At 46.3% G+C, this 17,787-nt stretch overlaps 1 protein-coding gene across 3 annotated transcripts in view; it reads left to right on the top strand.

Annotated features, from left to right (window-relative positions):
- CUX2 (cut like homeobox 2) overlaps nt 1–17,787 on the top strand; it is a 642,716-nt gene that overhangs the window by 352,903 nt on the left and 272,026 nt on the right. For all 3 annotated transcript variants that reach the window (XM_073676344.1, XM_073676345.1, XM_073676343.1), the window contains exon 4: nt 14,103–14,181. In XM_073676344.1, coding sequence (XP_073532445.1) covers nt 14,103–14,181 — 79 coding nt within the window. The remainder of the gene's footprint in view (nt 1–14,102; nt 14,182–17,787) is intronic.

Raw genomic sequence — 17,787 nt, 5'->3', positions numbered from 1 at the left:
ATTGTCTGTGTGAGTGTGGAGTTTGCCCCTCCGCACATCTCCTGCTTTCTTGGAAACCTTGTGCCAGATCTGCACACTAACAAATTAATTAAATTCTTTATGATTATATTTAGTGACCTTCCTTCCAGATGGAAAGCTGCTGTCTCAGATCATAAATAGACAGAGGGAGTTGGAATACTCATATAGGAGTTGGGGCAGACAGCTTATCAACACGATCTACAATCAATAGCGCTGAAGTCAGCCGTCACTTTAAGGCTAAATAAAACAGGATAGCCGATCATAAGTGCTGTTTATATCCTTCTGCAGGAAACCATTTCAAGTGAAACAAATTTTCTGTGTCTGAATATAATGGCCATGTGTTCTGCTGCCTCTATATAACATCAATTATTGAGAATTGTCTGGGAAGTGTGCTGTTTGCCAGGGGCTGTATTTGTGAACTGATCATCACTTAGACATGGCTTATACATGACTTGTTATATAACTGCCTCTATCTACAGTTGTGCTTATAAGTTTACACACCCCAGGCAGGATTTGAAAGATGTGTGCCATTTTTGGAAAATATGGCCGACTGAGCGAAACACCATTTTCTAATTTAGGAATATTGGTCAGGTGAAGTGATTCATCATAACAGAATTGTGTGTATCCTTTAGAAATCCTAATGATAACTATGCCCATAGCCCATACTTGTCAACTTTTCCCACAGACCTCTTTAAGGATGTTCAGCTCAGCCAAAATGTTTCATATCCACACCCTTTTTTCAGGTCACACTCACCTCATTACCTCCCTGCTCCCTGAAAGTTGTAACGGGTCTGGGAGGCGGAACCTCTGAGCTACTATACAAGGGGGCGGTCCTTGTAAGGGAGCGGGTCGCAACCAGGGAAGACGGGCAGGCAGTCACAGCAGGTGACCGGGACAGTCTCTGAGTGAACGGGCTGGAGGTCATGGCAAGTGACCGGGGCAGTCTCTGGATGAACGGGCAGGAGGTCACGGCAAGTGACCGGGGCAGTCTCTGGATGAACGGGCAGGAGGTCACGGCAAGTGACCGGGGCAGTCTCTGGATGAACGGGCAGGAGGTCACGGCAAGTGACCGGGGCAGTCTCTGGGTAAAGGGTAGGTACGACCTGTGATGGCAGAGCCTCCAGGTAGGCTAGCAGGCAGATGGTAGATGTGTGCTCCCAGGTGAGCAAGCGAGAGTCTCTGGAATGGCAGGTGGTCACAGCACGTGACGGCGGAACCTCCAGGTAGGCTAGCAGGCAGGTAACAGGTGTGCGCTCCCAGGTGAGCGGGCAGGAGTCTCTGGAATGGCAGGTGGTCACAGCACGTGACGGCGGAGCCTCCAGGTAGGCTAGCAGGCAGGTAGCAGGTGTGCGCTCCCAGGTGAGCAGGCAAGCTGGTCCATAGACAGACTGACAGGAGTTGGAGGGCAGACCGTCGGACCTCAGGCTAGCAGGCAGGTAGCAGAAGAGCGCTCCCAGGTGAGCGGGCAAGCTGGTCCTTAGACAGACTGACAGGAGTCGGTAGGCAGACCGTCGGACCTCAGGCTAGCAGGCAGGTAAGCGGAATATCAGGCAGGAATCAGACAGCAACTGGCAGGAATCTGGCAGGTAACTGGCAACGGGACCTGAGGGCTGAAGCAGAGTAGTGAACAGTGCAACAACATTGCTCGGACACCTCCATTTTGGAGGCGGTGCCTTATATATAGTGAAGTCCTCCGGCCATTGGCCGGGGACTCCTTAGGACGACGCGCGCGGCCCCTTTAAGAGGGAGGGAGCGCGCGCGCGCGCGCGCCCTAAGCACAGTGGCCGGGAAGGAGCGCGCGCTGCCAGCAGAGCGGGAGGAGGACGCCGGGCTCGGAGCAGAGGGGTAAGGGGAACAGCGTCCCTGCCTAGCAGAGGGCAGGGACGCCGGCGCTACAGTACCCCCCCCTTTAGGCCCCCCTTTTTTAGGCCAGAGAGAAATTTAGCTAGGATGAGAGGGGCATGGATGTTCTCCCGGGGCTCCCACGTTCTCTCCTCAGGACCAAACCCCTTCCAATCTACTAGAAAAAAGGTCTTCCCTCTTACCCTTTTGGTGGCCAGAATGTTCTCTACCTCAAATTCGTTTTCAGCGGAAACCGGAGCAGGAGGCGTACCTGTAGACTTGGAAAAAGAGTTAAGTACCACAGGTTTGAGGAGAGATACATGGAAGGAGTTAGGGATCCGCAAGTTGGCCGGGAGTTTCAATTTATAGGCCACCGGGTTGATCTGACTGATGACCTCCAGAGGACCGATGAACCGAGGCCCTAACTTATAGGAAGGAATCTTGAGCCGGACATACTTGGACGAGAGCCAGACCTTATCCCCTGGATGGAATTGAGGAGGATCCAGACGTTTTTGTCAGCATGTCTTTTCATACGCTCAGATGACAGAAGGAGTGCGGATCGGGTACTCTCCCATATGGAGGAAAATTTGTTAACAAGAGATTCCGCAGCCGGATTGTCCACCGAGGTGGAGACGGGAAATGGGATCCGAGGATGCTGACCGAAGACTACAAAAAAACGGGGATTTGGAGGAAGATTCGCTCTCGTGATTGTTGTAAGAAAATTCGGGCCATGGCAGGAGATCCACCCAGTCTGAATGGTGGGCATTAAGGAAGTGCCGGAGGTAACTGGTCAGGTTCTGATTGATCCGCTCCACTTGACCATTAGACTGTGGGTGGTAAGCGGAGGAGAAGTCCAGGGTGACGTTTAGCAGTTTACAAGTGGCTCTCCAGAAGCGTGAGGTGAACTGTACCCCACGATCCGACACGATGTGGAGGGGCAGGCCATGAAGACGGAAGATGTGGCGGATAAAGTCTTTAGCCAGCTCGGGTGCAGACGGGAGGCCTGGCAGGGGAACGAAATGAGCCATCTTGGAAAAGCGGTCAGCGACCACCCAAATGACCGTACAACCGGCAGAGACGGGGAGATCAGTTATAAAGTCCATTGCTATATGCTGCCAGGGGGCAGCAGGTACTGGGAGCGGAAGGAGGTGACCGGCTGGCAGATGTCTCGGAACCTTGTTGCGGGCGCAGGACACACAGGCAGAAACAAAGTCTATTACGTCCTTGTGCAGGGTAGGCCACCAGTAGTGCCGGGTAATAAGCTGGAGGGTCTTTTTCTGACCGGCGTGGCCAGCTAGCTTAGACGAGTGACCCCAGTGTAGGATCTTCTCCCGATCAGGTACTGATACGAACGTCTTACCGGGAGGGAGACGATTTAGACTCACGGGAGCCACCTGTATTACTCTGGCGGGATCGATGATGTGTTTCGGTTCTTCCTCGAGATCAGACACCAGAAAGGATCGGGATAAGGCGTCCGCCTTGATGTTTTTGTCAGCCGGGCGAAAATGAAGAATAAAATCAAAGCGAGCAAAAAACAAGGACCACCGAGCTTGGCGCGGGTTAAGTCTCTGGGCATGCTGGAGGTAAGCCAAGTTCTTGTGGTCAGTGTAAATTATTACCGGGTGAAGAGCCCCTTCGAGCAGGTAACGCCACTCCTCCAATGCCAGCTTGATGGCCAATAACTCTCGATCTCCAATGGAATAGTTGCGCTCAGAAGAGGAGAAGAGTTTGGAGAAGAAGCCACAAGTTACCATTCTCCCGGAAGATGATTTTTGGGTAAGTACCGCTCCGGCTCCAGAGGAGGAGGCGTCAACCTCCAGGAAGAACTGCTTGTTGCCATCTGGGCGATGCAGCACCGGGGCAGAAGAGAAGGCCTGTTTTAAGGAAAGAAAGGCCTCCTCTGCTTCGGGCGGCCACTCTCTGGGATTAGTGCCCTTACGGGTGAGCGCGGAAATTGGGGCAGTCCGGGAAGAGAAGTGTGGTATGAAGAGGCGGTAGTAGTTGGCGAAGCCCAGGAACCGCTGAATGGCCTTCAACCCCTCCGGTCGGGGCCATTTCTCGATGGCAGACAGTTTCTCTGGATCCATTCGTAGGCCGGTCTGAGAAATAATGTAGCCCAAAAACGGAAGCGAGGTCTGCTCAAAGAGGCACTTCTCATATTTAGTGAAGAGGTGATTCTGCCTGAGCCTGAGCAGGACCTGACGAACGTCTCTCCGGTGAGTCTGGAGATCCGGAGAGAAGACCAAGATGTCGTCCAGGTACACCACTACGCAGGAGTAGAGAAGGTCCCGGAAGATGTCATTGACCAACTCTTGAAAGACGACAGGAGCGTTACAGAGACCAAAGGGCATTACCAGATATTCATAGTGGCCGTCCCGGGTGTTGAATGCAGTCTTCCATTCATCCCCTTGACGGATACGGACCAGGTTGTACGCCCCACGGAGGTCCAGTTTGGTGAAGATTCTAGCCCCCCTCAGACGATCAAATAATTCTGGAATGAGCGGAAGGGGGTACTTATTCTTCACCGTGATCTGGTTAAGGCCTCTATAGTCTATACAGGGACGGAGAGAGCCGTCCTTCTTTTTTACGAAAAAGAAGCCTGCTCCCGCCGGGGAGGTAGATTTCCGGATGAATCCCCTGGCCAAATTCTCCTCAATATATTCGGACATCGACCAGGTCTCAGCAGCGGACAATGGGTAAATACGCCCACGGGGAGGCGTAGCACCGGGTAACAGGTCGATAGGACAGGTCGTATGGTCTATGAGGGGGTAATGTCACTGCCTCCTTTTTATTAAAGACATCAGCAAATGACCAATAGGGAATCGGAAGTCCAGGTAGATTAGTTGGGGTAGGAGAAGGACGGGCGGGATGAACAGGAACCAAACAAGTCTTATGACAGTCCTGTCCCCAGCGAAGGACTTCTCCGGTCTGCCAGTCAAGCACAGGTGCATGTCTCTGGAGCCAAGGTAGACCTAGTAAGAGGGCGTGAGAGAGTCCAGGCAGAACATGAAAAGAGATGCTCTCAGAATGCAGCATTCCCACCTGCAGAGTTACGGATTCGGTGATGAGTTGGATGGGACGTGGTAAGAGGCCCCCATCCACAGCAGCGACAGATAATGGTATAGCCAGAGGTTTGGTGGGAATGCGGTATTTTTCTACCAGGGCTTGTGAAATAAGATTCCCGGCCGCTCCAGAGTCAAGTTGGGCTAGTTCGAAATAACGGTTCTCCCCGCAGACGATTGAGACTGACAGCAGCAGAGATGGAGAGGATTTATTCTTGTCTAGGTCGACCTCTCTGAGCGAACCTAGACACAGGCGTTTCCCGACCTCTCCGGGCATGTACGGATCCGGTGCTCCTTACTGCCACAGTAGAAGCAGCTCCCCTCGGCACGGCGTAAGTCCTGACGGGTTTTGACCATCTTGGTCTGGTCGACCTGCATAGGCTCAGGAGAGTGTACCTGGGGAGAAACGGAGGGAGTGACGGATTTCTGAAAAGTAGGAGCTAGACGTGGAAACCTCCTCTCACGGGTGACTTCTTTGGCACGCTCCTGGAACCGTAGGTCAATCCGGGTGGCAAGAGTTATTAGGTCATCGAGAGTGGTAGGAATGTCTCGACCGGCAAGTTCATCTTTAATACGGCCGGACAGACCCTCCCAGAAGACAGATACCAGAGCGTCGTTATCCCAGGCCAGCTCCGAGGCAAGGGTACGGAACCGTATGGCATATTGGCCCACGGTGAGACTTCCCTGACGGAGGCGTAGCAGAGATGATGCGGATGAGGCCTTCCGTCCAGGTTCGTCGAAGACTTTCCGGAAAGCCGTGAGAAAGGCAGGCAAGTCGGACACCAGGGGGTCTCCTCTCTCCCATAGAGGATTTAGCCAGGCCAGGGCCTCCCCGGTGAGATGGGACATGATGAAGGCAATTTTGGCCCGGTCGGAGTTAAACTGGTGGGACAGCAGTTCAAAGTGCAGAGTGCACTGATTTATAAAGCCCCGAGCCTGAGCGGAGTCGCCTCCGAAGCGAGGAGGTGCAGAAAGCCGGGGTCCGGGGTAGGATACTATAGTATTGGTGGGCAGCGGAGCTGCCGGATTGCGAGTCATGGCACTGGCGGTGGTTGCTGGTGGAGCAGTCAGAGTGTCCAGGCGAGAATTGACATTCCGCAGGTGACCCAGGATGGACTCCTGTTGGGACCTCTGACGGGACAGTTCATGACACAGGTCCGAGAGTGAGGGAGCTTGGGTGCCACCGGGTTCCATGGCCCGAGCAAACTGTAACGGGTCTGGGAGGTGGAACCTCTGAGCTACTATACAAGGGGGCGGTCCTTGTAAGGGAGCGGGTGGCAACCAGGGAAGACGGGCAGGCAGTCACAGCAGGTGACCGGGACAGTCTCTGAGTGAACGGGCTGGAGGTCACGGCAAGTGACCGGGGCAGTCTCTGGATGAACGGGCAGGAGGTCACGGCAAGTGACCGGGGCAGTCTCTGGATGAACGGGCAGGAGGTCACGGCAAGTGACCGGGGCAGTCTCTGGATGAACGGGCAGGAGGTCACAGCAAGTGACCGGGGCAGTCTCTGGGTAAAGGGTAGGTACGACCTGTGATGGCAGAGCCTCCGGGTAGGCTAGCAGGCAGATGGTAGATGTGTGCTCCCAGGTGAGCAAGCGAGAGTCTCTGGAATGGCAGGTGGTCACAGCACGTGACGGCGGAGCCTCCAGGTAGGCTAGCAGGCAGGTAACAGGTGTGCGCTCCCAGGTGAGCGGGCAGGAGTCTCTGGAATGGCAGGTGGTCACAGCACGTGACGGCGGAGCCTCCAGGTAGGCTAGCAGGCAGGTAGCAGGTGTGCGCTCCCAGGTGAGCGGGCAAGCTGGTCCATAGACAGACTGACAGGAGTTGGAGGGCAGACCGTCGGACCTCAGGCTAGCAGGCAGGTAGCAGAAGAGCGCTCCCAGGTGAGCGGGCAAGCTGGTCCTTAGACAGACTGACAGGAGTCGGTAGGCAGACCGTCGGACCTCAGGCTAGCAGGCAGGTAAGCGGAATATCAGGCAGGAATCAGACAGCAACTGGCAGGAATCTGGCAGGTAACTGGCAACGGGACCTGAGGGCTGAAGCAGAGTAGTGAACAGTGCAACAACATTGCTCTGGCACCTCCATTTTGGAGGCGGTGCCTTATATATAGTGAAGTCCTCCGGCCATTGGCCGGGGACTCCTTAGGACGACGCGCGCGGCCCCTTTAAGAGGGAGGGAGCGCGCGCGCGCCCTAAGCACAGTGGCCGGGAAGGAGCGCGCGCTGCCAGCAGAGCAGGAGGAGGACGCCGGGCTCGGAGCAGAGGGGTGAGTGGAACAGCGTCCCTGCCTAGCAGAGGGCAGGGACGCCGGCGCTACAAAAGTGTAGTTGAATGCATTATCCTCTTGGTATCAAGCGCTAGCAACCTAATCCAGAAACTTCTCATCAAGAGGAATGAGCATGCTTAAAGGGGTTGATGAAGACTTTAATATTGATTGCCTATTTTTAGGATGCATCATCAATACCTGATCGGTGGCGGTGCGACTCCCGGCAACCCTGCCGATCAGCTGTTCCCGCTTTTTTTGGCGGACAGAACTGCTCAGTTACAAAGCTGCACAGCTCCGTCAATGGAGTAGTGGCCGCTGCTGGGTACTGCACAGCCATCCACTATTGATTTGAATAGAAGGCGGATATGCAGTACCTAGCTACAGCCACTATAGAATTGAAGGAGCTTGCAGCTCGGCAACTGAGCAGTTCAGGCCGCCGCCGGTATCTGCAACAGCTGATGGTACATGCGATCAGACATTGATGACCTAGCCTAAGGATAGGCCATCAATGTTAAAGTCGCGGACAACCCCTTTAAAACATAAGCATTTTTGTCAAAATTTTATATCACTATATGTGGGCTGCAACCTACAAAATATGGTGAAATGCCACAGAGCCACGTATGAGACACTAGATAATGAAGATGTAGTCACTTTCAAAGTATACTCAAACCTACAACGATGATTGCATTCACAGTATGTATATTCCAATTATATTTATATTTATTAGTTAAATAAGCTGCAAAAAAATATTTGAAATCAAAAGTAAATAGAAGAAATTATCATCTTGCCAAAAAAGATGTGTTTTAAAATGGGTACTGTACAAAGTTTTACAAATAATTCATATATCAAACTGCTCAGACATCAGCATAATAACCCCAAGATAATCATGGTATGTAGACAAATTAATATATTACTCAAATAGGAAGAATTAAAATAATGAATAATGTCTAAAGGTTAATTCATCCCTAGGAGCAATAAATAAATATAATAAATAGTAAAATAAAATCCTAAAGGTATAGCTCTGTGCTCTCCTATAGGTAGAAATCAAAAACTTATATTCATTGTATACTGCAATACAACGGTATTGCAGTGTGTAGTACAAGCAAACGATCACAGGTTGAAGTTCCCTAAGATAAAATATAAATTTAAGAAAAATGTTTAAAAAAATATCTAAAAATATATATATATTTATGTTAGGTATTCCCCTTTTGCCCCTTCAAAAATAAAGACATTTAAAAATAATAGAAAAATAAACATATTTTAATCAATGTCATGTGTAAAATAGTTTGATCTATCATAATATATCTTTTTTACACCGCACGTTAAACGCCGGAAAAAAATCTGAATGTCAAAACTGCTATTTTCTGTTTCCTGCACTTCCCTAAAAATGCAATAAATGCGAGGAAAAATGTGATATGTATATTCGTTAATAAAAACGTTAGCTCAGGGCAAAACAAGCATTCACAAAGCTCCATCAATGGAAAAATATTAAAATCTCAGAGAATGGCAACACAAACAAAGTTTTTAATTTTTACAAATTTCAAAACTTTTTTCACCACAAAAATAATGGAAAACTTGACAAGTTTGGTATCGCAGTAATCATACTGACTTGGAGAATCATGTCGTCAGGTCTGTTTTACTACACAATGAATGTTGTAAAACAAACCCCCAAAAAACAATGGTGTAATTGCTGGAGTTTGTTTGCAATTTGACCACACTTGTTTTATTCTCATTTCTAATTACATTGTGTGGTAAAATTAATATTGTCTTTCAAAACTACAACTTTTCCTGAAAAAAAACAAACACTTATATGGCTATGTCTACGGATTAATAAAAAAGTTACAGCTCTTAAAATAAGAAAAGACAAAGGGCAAAAAAAAAAGGATTTAAAAGGACCTATCACCTGATCAAAAGTGTCCACTTTTTGCTCTTATTTTATTCCCATTGCTTTCCTAAGTATACATTTTTTTGCTTTTTTTGTATAGTTCCAGAGATATGGACCTTTTTATTTAGTGCAAATCTTCATGGTCTTTACAAATGTGGTGAGGTGGTGCACGGAGCATTCTCTGGGGCCATGTCTTTAGGCAGCTAATTAATTACCTGGATCATAAAGACCTTAAAAAGTGGTACTAAATAAATAGGCCCATATCTTTGGAACTGTATGGAGGATGTAAAAAGAAAGAAAGAAAGAAAAAATAAAGAATACTCAGGGAAGCAGAGAGACAAAAAATAAGAGAAAAAAATGTCAATTTTTGACCTGGTAACAGGTCTGCTTTAAACCAGTAGTTTGGTGTGCAGATTGATGTGCATTTGAAACTTCTTAACTTTGAAGAATGGATCATGTATGCATTTGTAATAATTGATGTAAATATATTGTAAAAACGTGCATAAAAGTTGTTGCAACCAGGTCTGTGGAGTTGGTAAGCCAAACCATCGACTCCAACTCCGACTCCTCAATTTCCCTGACTAACTCCACGGCCCTGCCTCACTACTGAGCGTGTACATAAAGTGCAGCACAGATTCATCTCAACTAAAAGCCGAGATCCTTAGATCAGGAACAGAACAGACATTTATAGGACATTTCATAACTTTCCCAAATTCATATGAAAACATTTACAGCACACCCTGCACTGTACTACTGTACCCAATTTATTATATATTTTACGAGTCTGAGTCGGTCCATTTTATACCAATTCTGACTCTGACTCCACCAAAATGGACACCGACTCCTACTCCACGACTCCGACTCCAACTCCACAGCCCTGGTTGCAACGCTTTGGAGACACGGCCCATTTTAGTCCCCCAGGGCACAGCAGTTGTTTTCATTTTTCCATCGATGTAGCAGTGCGAGGGCTTATTTTTTTGCAAGGCAAAACGTAATTTCCAATGCCACTATTTAGATTGCCTTTTTTTAGGAGAGGGGGAGAATACATTCATTAATTAAATAATATGTCTATCTTATTCTGTGAATTCTTATAATCGTGCATAGTTTCTTTTATAATGTTTTAGCACTTTGGTACAATAAAACAATGTTTTATGAAAAGAAAAATTTTCACCCAGAATTGTATGATGGGGTGCTGTTGAGCTGACAAGGTGAACCCCTTCTGCGTAGTGGAACAGATGACCACCTATCCCTCTCTAAATAGATAGCATAAGGGTTACTTGAGCAATGAAAGGGACATTGGAAATAAAAACAAACATTTAAATTGGGGTACATGCTATTCAATAAATAATCTATGAGATTGCATAATACCAAGGACATGCCCTTTTTATATTTTACATATAGAATGGATGGAGAACTTTATACTTTCAGACCTTGGATTTATATACTTTTTTTTACTGTTTAGACATTACATGTTATATGAGTTAAGAAGTTTACAGTAAATATAGTGACTATGTTGTCCATTTATTAATTTCAGCCCTGTCAAATAGTAGACTGATGATATTATTGCATAATTGAATATTTATTGCATCCTTATTCTTTGATGCAGACTAATTATATGTAATTGTTGGTGCCACTATAAATCAATTCTTTCTCCTGTCTATGTATTTATTTCTTTTTAATAATCTGTATTTTATACTCTTTTTTTTTTTTTTTTTTAATGGGAGCATCTTCAAGTGAATTTGTATATAAATCTTTGCTGACAGCTATTTTTGCAACTGATACAATAACTGTAATGTTTATCAACAATATTATCTGCTTATTTAGTTGTTCTGTAAAAGTACAGATCCTGCTATGTTGTAGATTTTTCATTAAGAAATGATAATTATGATGAGGATAACTACAAATTCACACAAATTATCTAGCTTAGAACACACTGAATTTGAGATACACATTTTCATCATGTTTATTGTATGCTTTAGATACAGTACAGACCAAAAGTTTGGACACACCTTCTCATTTAAAGATTTTTCTGTATTTTCATGACTATGAAAATTGTACATTCACACTGAAGGCATCAAAACTATGAATTAACACATGTGGAATTATATACTTAACAAAAAAGTGTGAAACAACTGAAAATATGTCTTATATTCTAGGTTCTTCAAAGTAGCCACCTTTTGCTTTGATGACTGCTTTGCACACTCTTGGCATTCTCTTGATGAGCTTCAAGAGGTAGTCACCGGAAATGGTTTTCACTTCACAGTGTCAGGTTTAATAAGTAGGATTTCTTGCCTTATAAATGGGGTTGGGACCATCAGTTGTGTTGTGCAGAAGTCTGGTGGATACACAGCTGATAGTCCTACTGAATAGACTGTTAGAATTTGTATTATGGCAAGAAAAAAAGCAGCTAAGTAAAGAAAAACGAGTGGCCATCATTACTTTTAGAAATAAAGGTCAGTCAGTCCGAAAAATTGCAGTTGCAAAAACCATCAAGCGCTACAAGGAAACTGGCTCACATGAGGACTGCCCCAGGAAAGGAAGACCAAGAGTCACCTCTGCTTCTGAGGATAAGTTTATCCGAGTCACCAGCCTCAGAAAGCGCAGGTTAACAGTAGCTCAGATTAGAGACCAGGTCAATGCCACACAGAGTTCTAGCAGCAGACACATCTCTACAACAACTGTTAAGAGGAGACTTTGTGCAGCAGGCCTTCAAGGTAAAATAGCTGCTAGGAAACCACTGCTAAGGACAGGCAACAAGCAAAAGAGACTTGTTTGGGCTAAAGGACACAAGGAATGGACATTAGACCAGTGGAAATCTGTGCTTTGGTCTGATGAGTCCAAATTTGAGATCTTTGGTTCCAACCACCGTGTCTTTGTGCGACGGCGAAAAGGTGAACGGATGGACTCTACATGCCTGGTTCCCACCGTGAAGCATGGAGGAGGAGGTGTGATGGTGTGGGGGTGCTTTGCTGGTGACACTGTTGGGGATTTATTCAAAATTGAAGGCATACTGAACCAGCATGTCTACCACAGCATCTTGCAGCAGCATGCTATTCCATCCGGTTTGCGTTTAGTTTGACCATCATTTATTTTTCAACAGGACAATGACCCCAAACACACCTCCAGGCTGTGTAAGGGCTATTTGAACAAGGAGTAGAGTGATGGTGTGCTACGCCAGATGACCTGGCCTCCACAGTCACCAGACCTGAACCCAATCGAGATGGTTTGGGGTGAGCTGGACCGCAGAGTGAAGGCAAAAGGGCCAACAAGTGCTAAGCATCTCTGGGAACTCCTTCAAGATTAGTGCTTGATGGTTTTTGCAACTGCACTTGGGGACACTTTCAAAGTTTTCCCAATTTTTCGCACTGACTGACCTTCATTTCTTAAAGTAATGATGGCCACTCGTTTTTCTTTACTTAGCTGCTTTTTTCTTGCCATAATACAAATTCTAACAGTCTATTCAGTAGGACTATCAGCTGTGTATCCACCAGACTTCTGCACAACACAACTGATGGTCCCAACCCCATTTATAAGGCAAGAAATCCCACTTATTAAACCTGACAGGGCATACCTGTGAAGTGAAAACCATTTCCGGTGACTACCTCTTGAAGCTCATCAAGAGAATGCCAAGAGTGTGCAAAGCAGTCATTAAAGCAAAAGGTGGCTACTTTGAAGAACCTAGAATATAAGACATATTTTCAGTTGTTTCACACTTTTTTGGGAATAAAACACTAAAGCTATTTGCAGGGAGCACCTTAAAAAAGGGGGGCACATGACATAAATGTTGCAGGATGTAATATATTAGATAATTATGTAATATAAATAGCACTTGCACTTTATTATAATTCACTATTTATAATTCTCCATGTAACTATCAGACTAACTAAAACCAAGCTAGGATTTTTGGTTGATAGCATGTGGCAACCATAGCAATATAACAATATAATGGTAATGTTACCTAGATAGACTTCTTTAGCTGCCAGTAGGGCTCCATAGGATGGGTCCCTCCACCCCTTCACATGGAAGATGCCAGGCGAAAGGATGGCAGGGTGGAGGGACGCATGCTGTGGAGCCCTACTGACTCTTAAATTCTGCAGCACAGGAAGATATGTCCATGTGTCCCACCTGACTGGTCTCAGCCAAGGGGAAAGAAGTCTTATAATTGCAGGTAATATATACAAACTCTGTCTTTTGTAAGATTTGAACCCAGGACTTAAGTGATGGTAACCTCTGAGCTACCATGCTGTCCTGCTTCTATTTAAGTACAGAGCCTTAGGATGTGGTTCATGACACAGGGAAAATGTACTGTACGTTTGCTGTCCCAATATTAAAGGGGTTGTCCACTACTCGGACAACTCCTTCTGAATCCCTATGTTTACCCCTAGTAAAATAATAACACTTAAACTCACCTCCAGTGCTGGTGCCGTTCCAGCGGTGTCGGCACTGGCTCTCCAGGAATCGTGTGACATTGTTATGCCACGTGATCCCTGCGGCCAATCAGCGCTGGCTTTACTCTCCATTCCTTCGGACAAATCAAGACATCCAGAGGAAGTGAGAGAGTAGCTGCAGCTCTGACGTCCTCTTGATTATTATGTCTGTAGGAGAAGAGAGTGAAGCCAGCGCTAATTGACCACAGGGATCAAGTGACATAGCAATGTCACGCGATTCCTGCGAGAGCCAGTGCCTACACCGCTGGAACGGCACCAGCATCGGAGCTGAGTATCAGCATTATCATTTTACTAGGGGAGAAACATAGGGATTCCTACTAGGGGAGAAACATAGGGATTCCAAAGGCATTGTCTGAGTAGTGGACAACCCCTTTGACAGTGTTGACTAGTTCCTGAACTGTTTGGCCGCATGACTTCAAATATAATGATAATTTTAGCAATGATAAGAGAGTAAGAGTCAGAAGGAACAATAGTGTTTTCACTAAAATATTTACCTTATACATTGCAAGAATGTGTTGAACTCGCAATAGTGTTCTATAATGTTCTATGTGTAACCTGTCTTCTCCTTTGACTTTTCACCAGGTTGTAGCTCTTAGTAAAAGAAGCAAAGAAGCAGAGGCCGCCTTCCTCAGTGTATACAAGCAGCTCATTGAAGCACCAGGTAATTTTCCTTTTTTTCTCAGTTCTATTTTTTCTCTCTTATTTGAGGGTATGACTTAGGCTGTGTTCACACGATGCGTATTTCATGCGTTTCCGCGGCGTTTTTGCAGTTGCGTAAACGCCGCGGAAACGCATGAAAAACGCATGGTAGAAGGGCAGCAATGTTCCCCAATGGAAATCCGCATGTGCTGTGCCCATGATGCGGATTTTTCCGCAGCGTTAACGCTGCGGTCAAAAATCCGCAGCATGTCAATTAATTTTGCGGAAACGCGGCGATTTCGCCGCCATTGACTTGCATTAGAACGCGCCAATTCCGCAAGACAGCATTTGTACTTGCGTAATTGGTGCGTTCTAATGTGCGGATGGTACCCGAGTGTGGAGAAGATGAGACTCTCCTCCACACCCAGGTACCATTAAAAAAGCTGTAAAAAGAAGAATAAAATAAAAAATAAATGTATTCTTACCTTCTGTCGGCCCGCGCAGCGCTCCCGCTTGGTTCCCGGCACTTGCAGTGAGTTGTAGGACCTGCGGTGACGTCAGAGTCATGTGACGGGTCACGTGACGCTGACGTCGGCAGGTCTTTCAATTCAAAGTTGCCGGCAGCTGGGAACTTTGTAAAGCAGGACAGTGCGGGCCATCGGAGGTAAGTATATACACTCTCTCGGGTCACACTATATAAATCCATGCTGTTTGCATGGATTTATATAGTGTGACCTAGTTGTCAAGCACTTTCCAGGTGATGCTAAAATCGCCTGGAAAGCGCTTGTCAATCTGCATGCGGAAACGCATGTGAATCTGCATGTGGATCCGCATGTATTCTGCAGGAAAAACGCATGCACAATCTGCATGCGTTTTTTCTGCCAGGGAGATGCAGAAATGATGCAGAAATTTTCTGCTTCATTTCTGCATCGTGTGCACATACCCTTACAGTCCTGCCATTAAAAGCTATTTAAATCTGAGCTCTTCAATTATATTTCTCTAATGTACTTGCAAAAGTTGATCATAAATATTTTCTTCAGACCATTAACTACTTGAGAAAGAGTAATTACAGAGAAATCCCATAAATATGAAATCCAAATGTGTCATTATCATTCAGAAACTCGGAAAATCCAACCAAGGGAATCTAAGCAATACAATAGAATGATGGCTAGACAACTAAAGAGCAGGTTTTTCCTTCACAAACTGCTGCAACCAAATTATATGTATCTTAATGCTCATCCCTACCACAATTGTACACTGCTCAAAAAAATAAAGGGAACAGTCAAATAACACATCCTAGATCTGAATGAATGAAATATTCTCATTGAATACTTTGTTCTGTACAAAGTTGAATGTGCTGACAACAAAATCACACAGAAATCATCAATGGAAATCAAATTTATTAACCAATGGAGGCCTGGATTTGGAGTCGCCCACAAAATTAAAGTGGAAAAACACACTACAGGCTGATCCAACTTTGATGTAATGTCCTTAAAATAAGTCAAAATGAGTCTCAGTATTGTGTGTGGCCTCCACGTGCCTGTATGACCTCCCTACAACGCCTGGGCATGCTCCTGATGAGGTTGTGGATGGTCTCCTGTGGGATCTCCTCCCAGACCTGGACTAAAGCATCCGCCAACTCCTGGACAGTCTGTGGTGCAACGTGACGTTGGTGGATGGAGCGAGACATGATGTCCCAGAAGTGCTCAATCGGATTCAGGTCTGGGGAACGGGTGGGCCAGTCCATAGCTTCAATGCCTTGATCTTGCAGGAACTGCTGACACACTCCAGCCACATGAGGTCTGGCATTATTCTGCATTAGGAGGAACCTAGGGCCAACTGCACCAGCATATGGTCTCACAAGGAGTCTGAGGATCTCATCTCGGTACCTAATGGCAGTCAGTCTACCTCTGGCGAGCACATGGAGGGCTGTGCGGCCCTCAAAAGAAATGCCACCCCACACTATTACTGACCCACTGCCAAACCGGTCATGCTGAAGGATGTTGCAGACCGCAGATCACTCTCCACAGCATCTCCAGACTCTGTCACGTCTGTCACATGTTCTCAGTGTGAACCTGCTTTCATCTGTGAAGAGCACAGGGCCCCAGTGGCTACTTTGCCAATCCTGGTGTTCTGTGGCAAATGGCAAGCGTCCTGCACGGTGTTGGGCTGTGAGCACAACCCCCATCTGTGGACGTCGGGCCCTCATACCACCCTCATGGAGTTGGTTTCTAACCGTTTGTGCAGACACATGCACTTTTGTGGCCTGCTGGAGGTCATTTTGCAGGGCTCTGGCAGTGCTCCTCCTATTCCTCCTTGTACAAAGGCAGAGGTAGCGGTCCTGCTGCTGGTTTGTTGCCCTCATGGCCCCCTCCACGTCTCCTGGTGTACTGGCTTGTCTCCTGGTAGCGCCTCCAGCCTCTGGACACTACGCTGACAGACACAGCAAACCTTCTTGCCAGAGCTCGCATTGATGTGCCATCCTGGATGAGCTTCACTACCTAAGCAACTTCTGTGGGTTGTAGAGTCTGTCTCATGCTACCACGAGTGTGAAAGCACAACCCACATTCAAAAGTGACCAAATCATCAGCCAGAAAGCATTGGTACTGAGATGTGGTCTGTGGTCCCCACCTGCAGAACCTCTCCTTTTTTGAGGGTGTCTTGATAATTGCCAATAATTTCCATCTATTGTCTATTCCATTTGCACAAGAGCATGTGAAATTGATTGTCAATCAGTGTTTCTTCCTAAGTAGACAGTTTGATTTCACAGAAGTTTGATTTACTTGGAGTTATATTCTGTTGTTTAAGTGTTCCCTTTATTTTTTTGAGCAGTGTATATTACCACATTAGCATTCCTTAGTTTTATAAAAGTCCTGATCTGCATGCAATCAGTGCCAATCAGTCCAATAGATGTCTCCGAATTGCGATCAGCACCACCCCTCAATGTCCGCAATCCCTGCTCCTCCGCCTTTTATTGACTGAGCTGACATCTCCATACCATTGGTCAGAGATGTCAATCAAAGGCGGAGGGGTGGCAATTGCGGACAAAGAGTTGATGCCAAGCATGGTCTGGAGAAACCCAACAGACCATTCGGCACAGACTTGCATGTAATGCAGGACCTTTATAAAACTATTTTTCAAAGATTTAAGTGTTACATGTTCTCCTCCATCACTTGTTAGTGCAGCTTTGCGCAAAGACTGCACAGCTTTCCTGTCACAATGGCCACCGATAGAGGAGAATGTTACCAGACCTGTCCATCTGCCTCTTCCAAATGAAAAACAGCTTTTCATATGAAGTGTTTCCCAATTTGATGAGAGTAATGGACATGTATGGTCACATGCTCCTCTATAAGCGGACATTTTGTGGAAAGGAGCGTTGTGCAGTTTATGAATTAAGCTGTACTAACACGAGCAGAAGGGAATTCTTTTATACTTGTATATTAGTAAGTGTCACAAATCTTGTCCCCAGCACATTTGTTAAAATAAAGATATAGTGCTTAACCCTATTAAAGCAATGCTCTCTGGGAAGATTTTACAAAATACCTCTTTTCCTAAGGAAAATAAACTGTCTCTCCAGTGCCATATGCAAGTGACTACTCTGTATATTCTGTATGTTCAACCTCTTAAA

The sequence above is a fragment of the Phyllobates terribilis genome, unplaced genomic scaffold (genome assembly GCF_046119375.1).
Source record: "Phyllobates terribilis strain yellow unplaced genomic scaffold, ASM4611937v1 Scaffold_1__5_contigs__length_1240528914, whole genome shotgun sequence".
NCBI classification, from domain to species: domain Eukaryota; kingdom Metazoa; phylum Chordata; class Amphibia; order Anura; family Dendrobatidae; genus Phyllobates; species Phyllobates terribilis.
The sequence above is the reverse complement of the archived record's forward strand: the minus strand, read 5'-3'. Positions and strand labels throughout refer to the sequence as shown.